Below are 8,344 nucleotides of genomic sequence, written 5' to 3' on the forward strand. Positions count from 1 at the left end.
ATAGACTCTGCATGAGGTTTTGCTGCCACGTGAGGTTCCTGTTATGTTATCAAGGAAAAGTTTTGATTTGAAGGATCATATTGTTGTTATGTTATGTTATCAAGGAAAAGTTTTGATTTGAAGGATCACGTTGTTATATTCTTTTTGATATGGGACTAGTCACAAAATAGACATGCATGTTTGGTTTATGTATAGGTTGTTATCGTGACATGAAAGTGACATGGTTGATCAAAATATTAGGTAGTAAGTTAAAACCTGACAGTTACGTGAATGAGATGAAAATAGGTGTGAGCTATGTTTTATGTGTAAGAACAAAACCACGAGGAAAGAATCCTTGTGATGTAGCTAAAAAATTTTAAGTTTGGTATCACATGGACTACTTTAAAACAATCCATTGGTCGAACATTAAAATGGAATTATTGAATCACACAATAAATGAAATGTAATTATGACTGCAGGTTCTGCTTGTTTCCATTGTAGTATTGTTTTCAATTCATTTACGTAATGGTATATCCCTCCTGTCAAATGCAGTGATAGTATGTATTACAGTTACAGCTGAGTTACACAAGTTCTCAGGTCATACCGACCAACAACCATCCTACTAAGTGGGGGAACAAGTTCTCTGGTCATAGAAAGTGAAAATTACAACCGAGAATTTCACAAATCTGAAAGATGCTATACCCCCGAGTTACCTGCCAAAAATAACTAAAACTTAAAGTCCTTCTTCTTCGACTTGCCATCCTTTTCTTGCATCTTTCTTTTTCTCTTCTTCTCATTCTGGACCAGATAAAGACAAAAATTAGATACAAATCATGATGGAATTTTTAAAAAAACACACCAATATGTTCATGTAATTTGTAAGTTAACACACCTCTGCAACCATGTCACTGAAATCTTCTCGTTGACTACGCAATTTCTCTTCTTCCCTTGCTTCTTCGTACCTGCATAGCTCCCACAGAGGTAAGAAAACATTTCCACTCAATAAAAAATTATACTATATATGAAAAGAAATTCATACTTGGCAGGTAAAACATTTTCCATGGCTTCCAACTCTTCTGGCAGTAAAGTGACATCCACTTTATCTGACTTCTGACCTTTGAGCAAATCGACCTGAAAATTCCAAAACCATAAAGCATGAAACGTGCCACCTCTCAAAAAATATTATCATCGCAAACAACCCCTTCCCCCTAATATTCCCCCACAGAGGAAAAAACTACTTACCCTTTTAGCACCCGATTTGTCCTGGGCGCCAGTGGCAACCACATAACTACAGATATGAGAAAAGGGAATGTCAGAACTTGTCAACAAATAAAAAATTATGAAGAGAAAAATGCTACTCAGACACTATATAAAGGTGCTCCAAAGTTTACATACGTGTGTCCAGGTACAAGTAAAGATCCTGCACCAATTTTTTCTTCTCTCTCTTCAAGCACCTTCACAGAACCAAAAAAATGTTCAATTAGTTAAAACAGAAAGTCAAAACTGTCAAAAAAATGTTCAACTCAATGTGAAAAACTTACTTGATAAAGAGGCCTCTCAGGCTCCTTATTTCTCTGTTGCTTCCGGAGGTCAATAACATCAGGTGTCTCCACGCCGGTGGGAGTGCTGAGCAAAATAACACAATAAAAGAGGTGAGAAATGAGTTTAAAATGACAAAACATCAATTATAACCCAATGTTATTGATTGCAAACCATGGCAGAAAGCCAAAAATTTGCCATATGGTTCAGCCATAAAATGTAATGGCGCAGCCATCCTTCATAAATTGGCCATGGGGGTTGCCAAAAAATCAAACACCGCAATCTGCCATGGCCGATATTTGATAACACTTATATAACTGAACTTAACCTCCCTCAAACCAAACAACACACACCCAACCAAGCAAAACACAAAAGGGGAAAACTACAAGCAGAGAATGGTACAGCAAGACATTACAATTCAGAGGACCTGTTACTGTTAGCCCATTCACGAAGGTAAATATTTCTTAAACATAAATTTACTCTGAACCAATCCTTTTCTATTATAATTATTAAAAAGAAATGCAGAATGATGCAAACCGAATTCTACCAAACCTGTTTACAAAGTAAGAAACCTCATAGGTGGGTGGGTTTATGTTATAAGAAACAGTGAAAAGGGTAACATAAACCGTTTTCAATGTTTTGATTATGAACCATTGATATTGCAAAACAAACTAATTGAGAGACGTTCAATCATGCCAGGTAATTGCTAAATGGCTTTTTTTCATTTCTGAATTATTTTTCATGAAGAATAGCAATGCCTATTGCAAATAAATCAACTAAAAAATTGAGGTGAGGCACTTCAGAACACCCACAATTTCTTTTGATAAAGGACACAACAGAATCACACTTCAAACCTACAGTACATATGAAGAAGATACTAAAATGGTAAAATGACAATACCTTGATAAACTATCAACAGATTGGGTACCATCTTCAAGTTCCTCCTCTTCCATTTCTTCTTCCTCCTCCTCTTCTTCTTCCTCCTCTTCCTCCTCCTCTTCTTCCTCCAAATCACCCCAGTGTTTCGTCTTATCCACCGGCTCCTCCTGAATTATGAGAAGATTGGGTAAGAAGTATCACAATAAAATTGATAATCATGTTAAAGCTGACAAGGTGTGCAGTTACTAAGTAGAATATGTAGTATTATTTTTTTTGCCTGAATAAATTATTGTATTCAACCAATGAAAGGACAGCCTCTTATGGGTGAAAAGAGAAGAAATTTTTCAAATGCCTCCCTTTCCCAAAAAAAATTCATAAAACGGCTATATGCAATACATTTGAAGTTTTGGATAGATAAGATGATATGATACAATGCTAATTTCGTTCTTACTTTTTATTTCTACAATGTCCGCCACAATAGGATAAAGAAAACAAAACTATAACTAAAAATATGCACAGGAAAAAAAAAAAAAAAAAAGAGACTGCATATGCTTTAGAAACATGTTCGCTATTGAAACCCAGCAGTGAAGTTAAAAAAGAGGTGGCTTTGTAAAATAATATTCATTTATAAGAAATTTCCTCTCTATTTACAAAGTAGAACTCTTATAATTAAACCAAACCTCATAGTTAGGCTGGTCTTGTTGTTGAACACCAAAAACATCTCCATACAGTGGGCGTCCATACTGTTCACATAGAGACAAGTAAATCGGTTAATAAGATATAAGGGTGAATCCAAAAACAAACAATAAAACAGTTAATATATGAAAAATATACTTCATCAACGGGAGGCTTGCCCCAACCACCAGGGTGATAACCAAAACTAGCTCCAGCAGGTATGGGTGCATTCAGTCCCGGGATCTTCAGATGGGGGTATGATGGTGGAGGACCGTATCTCTGCAAAAAATTAAACAAGTTTAATGTAGACACAGGGACAATAATAGGATTAATGAAAAATGCACAAGACACTGTTATTACCTGCATATTAATAAGCCATGGAGGAGGAGCGCCCTCAGGCATACCAAGAGCTTCTTTCAACTCATGTGATAACATGCCTGGTTTCATCTCCCTCAATTTTACCTGCACATCAACAAATGTCATTATTTAAGTAAAATTCAACACAGTAAAAAACATATAATGAATTAATAAACTAAATAGTGCAAATACGTCAACAATAATCTAAGTTTTTCCAATCAAGTAGGTAAACAAAATGCTACGAATGAGGAAAATACATTTGCAAAATAAATCCATATAATTTCATTAATATATGTCACTTAATGATTTTATTTAGCATACAAATTACAACAATCAGATAAACTCTATACTTTTATTTACAGAAGTAGAAATGATAACTGAAATCTGTCCAAAATAATGAACAACTTAAAATTTAAGTATTCCAGTAAACTCAATCATTAGGACCAAATACATATTGCTCCACAGTAGATATCCCCTCCTGCAAAGAAGCAGATATTGTGGTGTCCTAAGAGACAGCTCAATGCTTCAACAAAACCAAAATCAAAATGTAGCATGAGAGAAATAAACACAACCAGAGCAGAAGTTACACTATCAATACTTTCTAGCATAGATATTACCTCAAATTCTTTTCCTTCATGATACAACTCCCCAAGGGATGTCAGTTTTGGCTTTGTCTGATACTTAAAAAATGCATCATGAAGAACCTAGCAACCAAGAAGCATAACTATTAGAAGGTAATAAAATGGTTATAACACATGGATTAACGGAAAATCATAAGTAAAGAAAATTTTGTAAAACACAAAGGCGAACACAAAAAGAAACCTGGTAGTCAATATCCATTTTTCCCATTTTAGGTTGCATGCGTTCCCTTTGCTTTTGTTTCAACTTTTTACTGTCCTCTTTCTCAATATAAGCCTGCATGACATAGATAAAGAAAGACAACAAATAATCAGGTAAAGTGATAAAAGAATAAAGATGCCCGAATGTAGCATAGAAAAACCTCCATGTCATAAAAAGTTTGGTTGTAAGAAAGAAAATTCAACGGAGGGACACAAGACTATCAACATTCCCAATATCACATATCTATACTGCATGAGTTAATAATATATCAATTTAACAACAGGACTCCAACACTCTGTAACTTGCTTTTTTTATATAAGCTGCACTTTAACTTGCTATAAGTACAAACAACTTAATAAAAGAAACAACCCATCCATCCATTCATGAATCTATAACAAAGTTCTTCACTTATTACAGCTTTTGATCTACCTATACAAATAATGTTGACAAACAATTCATAAGTTCATAATCAATACTCAACATAAAAATTTCATGCAATGTTAGCATCTGATAGTACAGAAGAATGCAGTTTCAGGAACACAGATAGTAGCACATAAAAATTTCATAATCAGTATTCAACATAAAAGTTCATAATCAGTACACGACATAAAGTTTCATAATCAGTACTCAACATGAAAATTTCATAATCAGTACTCAATATAAAAATTTCATGCAGTGTTAGAACCTGAGAGTACAGAAGAATGCAGTTTCAGGAACCCGGATAGTAGCACATAAAATTTTGTAAGTAAATTAAATATTCAACCGGATGAATTAAAAAAACTAATTGCAAACAAGTCAGATTACCTGTCTGATTTTCTCAATTCCAGTGGCAGCAATGAAATCAGGAAGCTGAAAGGGTTGTTTCTCAATACCCCGTTTTCCCTGTCAAAACAAGAACATAACTTCTGATGAGATAATTATTAACTTGATATATGCCAACATTGATTATATAATTAGGCCAAGTAATATTAATATCAATCATAAAAAACTGAAGATAAGAGGAATTCAGCCCGAGCATTAAGCACAATGGAAAGGCATCTGAAAATTCAAAGTAGAACTATTAGAACCTTTATCATAAAAAATGCCCATTAATATTATGTAACAATGTCATATCATATGTTTTATAGATCCCATCATATAACATAATGCAAGTTTGAGCTTCATATTCCCATTCAATATAACAAAGAAAATAAAATAGCAATGACTCAAGGATGTCCATTTCCAAACACCTACAAGTCCAGGTTTAGTGATTGCCACAGCCGCTCCCCTGCAAGCACCACATACATACATATATAAGAGAAACCTTATCGACCCTATTACTACATTACTCATGCAGGGCACAACCATCATACATGCTTGCATCATTAACCTATAATTATCAAGTTAGGATACTGACTAACCTGCAAAAACTTTCTCTTTTGACACCAATGCCTAGGTACAGGAACAGTATTCCGATAGGATTTCAAAAACACCAGTAACTTTGGATCTGCCGCAGTAGCATCCCAAACCTTAAAAATGAAAAGGAAATTATGTAATAACATTAGCATAACGGCCTTGAAAGAAGAGGAGACCCAACAATTTGAAATCAATTGTGCTATATAAAACATTCTTACCTCTACAACATCAGGTCTTGAGCTAACTTGTTTCAGTTCAGCAATTTTCATTCTTCGTTGAAGCTGAAAACAATAATAAACTTTCTCAGAATAAATCTCCATAGGATTACAACAACAAAAATTAGAATAAATGAAATAAACACGCTAAAGCTACTGCACCTTTTTCTTCTTGTTAGATACGCCGCCTTTTTCTTTTTGCTCATCTTCATTATCTTCATCATCAGAATCAGAATCAGAGTCAGCCTTCTTTTTAGTAGCTGCATTTTCTGTGGCCTCATCTTTCTTATCAGTTTCCTAATAGTACAATAGCAAACCTTTAAGCTAAACAATATAACAAAGAAACTGTAATGACTAAAGAACAATTAAGAACAGCTCATTACTTCCGAAGCAGTGACATCAGAGAAAGCAAATTTCTCAAATATTTTTCTAAATTCTTCATCCAGGCCTTCAGATAGGTCTACCTTCTCTGCTACATAGTCAATTTCAACTTGTTCAACAACCTAAAATAAAAATAATGACATAAGTTTGCATACTAAATTGAAAAGCTAGCTGACATATTTCACCATTTCTGCTTCGATATTTGATCTACAATCTAAAAACGTATATAATTTCTGAAAACTCCACAGCAAAGCACAATGGAACAATTAAAGTAACTACTTCAGTTTAAGAGCTTAAATAGAAACAAAGCACGTTAAATAATGTTCCACTGCATATTAACAAGCTCAAATTTCAGTTAGAGAATGAAAAGAAGAGACGAGAACTCTACATAGGGCCTGTTTGGATCGGCTTATTTGAGCTTTTCATATGCCATAATTTTTGTGACACAGTTTGGAAGAGTTTATTAAAACAGCTTATAGCATAATTCATAAACTTTTGAGTTTATTTTTATAATAAGTTCTTAAAGATAACTTATGAAAACCATTTATAGCACATATAAAAATAATTTAAGTTTATTTTATCTTTAGTTAGAAAAAATAGCTTATACAAGCTTTTTCATAAGTGCTTATTTTGATAAGCACTTGTGATATAAGCTCCAAATAAGCTGTTTATCCAAACAGGCCCATAGAGCTTTCCTTTCTTTCTATCCTATAATTCTTTATAACCAATATAAATCCTACATTGGGCTTTCCTTTCTTTCTATCCTCTAATTCTTTATAACAAATATAAACCCTAATTTCACTAATTATCGAAAACCCTAATTTCACTGCAACAATGAATGAACAGAACGCAACCACAGACTTGTGGAATCAATTTCCCTAACACCTATTCTTTCAGGCGACAAAGCATTACCGATTACAAACCTCCAGTCTAATAACAACGAAAATCAAAAGAATCTTAAAGCTTATGAAAGTAACGAAAGTGAGAAGGATGATAACCTGCTTCGGATCAGTATTCTCCTTAGCATCGCCGCTATCTTCGTTAGTGTTAGGAGTTGTCTTCTCGGAAGGTTTCTTGTTTTTCTTCTGCCTCCGGCGACGGCGGCGTCGATCGCTTTCCTTTGGTTTCTTGAGAGATGTGGAGGAAGAATTGGGAGTGGTGGCGTGGCCGCCGTTCTGGTTGACAAGCGACTCCGCTGGCATGGTTGAGGGTTTTAGAGAAACTGAGAAAAATCAAAAATAGATTAAACGCAGTTAGTTTCAGTGTTGATGGATGGGGAGAATCGGGAGAAAATATGAAGAAGATGCAGTTACGCAACTTGATCGGGTGGATATAATGTTTTAAATTTACCCAATGCACCGTCTTTCTGTAAAGTAGTTTGGATATGGTTGTTGGGCCAATTGGGCTCTTGTTGAAGCCCAGTGGTTTTAAACATATCTTTGAAGGGAATAATTGAGTCAATTTCTTTATCCACCCCCTACCTTCTTAGAAATCCACGAAAATTTTCAAAAACGTCTATATATTTCGAAAGTGCATTTCCGAAATCACCTTAGATTTCACCTTGGAATTTCTAAAAACCGTGTGTTTGGGTTTCAGAGATGCATTTCCAATAACACTAAAAATGGGTGTTTTCAAAAATGCATCTCTGAATTCTGAGAAAATATGAAAAAGCGTGATTTCGGAGTTGTATCTCCGAAGCGTGATTTCGGAGTTGTATCTCCGAAGTCAGGGATATTATAAGGGTTTCAGCAGGAGTTCTCACCCCAGAGGATCTATAAAGAAATTGTCATAATTGAAGGATTTTCGGGTACACATTTCAAAAATAACTCAATTTTTATTTAAAAAATTAGAATCAAAGTATATCAATTATATTAATTGTATAATTAATTGTATTAATCAAGATATATAATTAAATATATACCATAAAAAATAAGACCAAAAAATAATATTTAGTAGATCTAATTTTTCATATATTAATTGGTCTAATTGATATTATATCTTTCATCTCATTGAAATATTTTTTAGTAAAAAATAATCTCATTTAATATTGACTATAACGAAAAAAATTGATCTTATTTTTTATG

The 8,344-nt window shown here is 33.9% G+C and overlaps 1 protein-coding gene across 1 annotated transcript; it reads right to left on the reverse strand.

Annotated features, from left to right (window-relative positions):
- Nucleotides 1–436: 436 nt before the first annotated feature.
- Nucleotides 437–7,596, reverse strand: LOC131644965 (uncharacterized). Its single transcript, XM_058915600.1, has 18 exons — nt 7,259–7,596; nt 6,263–6,382; nt 6,042–6,176; nt 5,883–5,945; nt 5,670–5,777; nt 5,074–5,151; nt 4,252–4,344; nt 4,047–4,133; nt 3,433–3,534; nt 3,232–3,351; nt 3,078–3,140; nt 2,419–2,564; nt 1,521–1,605; nt 1,375–1,433; nt 1,222–1,267; nt 1,019–1,110; nt 872–941; nt 437–777 (listed from the first exon to the last, which is right to left on the reverse strand). The coding sequence occupies exons 1-18, from the start codon at nt 7,460–7,462 to the stop codon at nt 706–708; spliced, it is 1,743 nt and encodes a 580-aa protein (XP_058771583.1). The 5' UTR covers nt 7,463–7,596; the 3' UTR covers nt 437–705.
- Nucleotides 7,597–8,344: the final 748 nt, after the last annotated feature.

Source organism: Vicia villosa, linkage group LG1 (assembly GCF_029867415.1).
Source record: "Vicia villosa cultivar HV-30 ecotype Madison, WI linkage group LG1, Vvil1.0, whole genome shotgun sequence".
Taxonomy (NCBI): Eukaryota; Viridiplantae; Streptophyta; class Magnoliopsida; order Fabales; family Fabaceae; genus Vicia; species Vicia villosa.

Bases quoted from the DNA above. Each gene is read 5' to 3' on its own strand.
- LOC131644965 (XM_058915600.1), bottom strand. From the start codon at position 7,462: ATGCCAGCGGAGTCGCTTGTCAACCAGAACGGCGGCCACGCCACCACT. The intron at 4,134-4,251 runs GTTTCTTTTTGT...CTTGGTTGCTAG, and splicing joins AAATGGATATTGACTACCAG to GTTCTTCATGATGCATTTTT. The intron at 3,352-3,432 runs GTAATAACAGTG...AATTTTTTGCAG, and splicing joins CATGGCTTATTAATATGCAG to AGATACGGTCCTCCACCATC.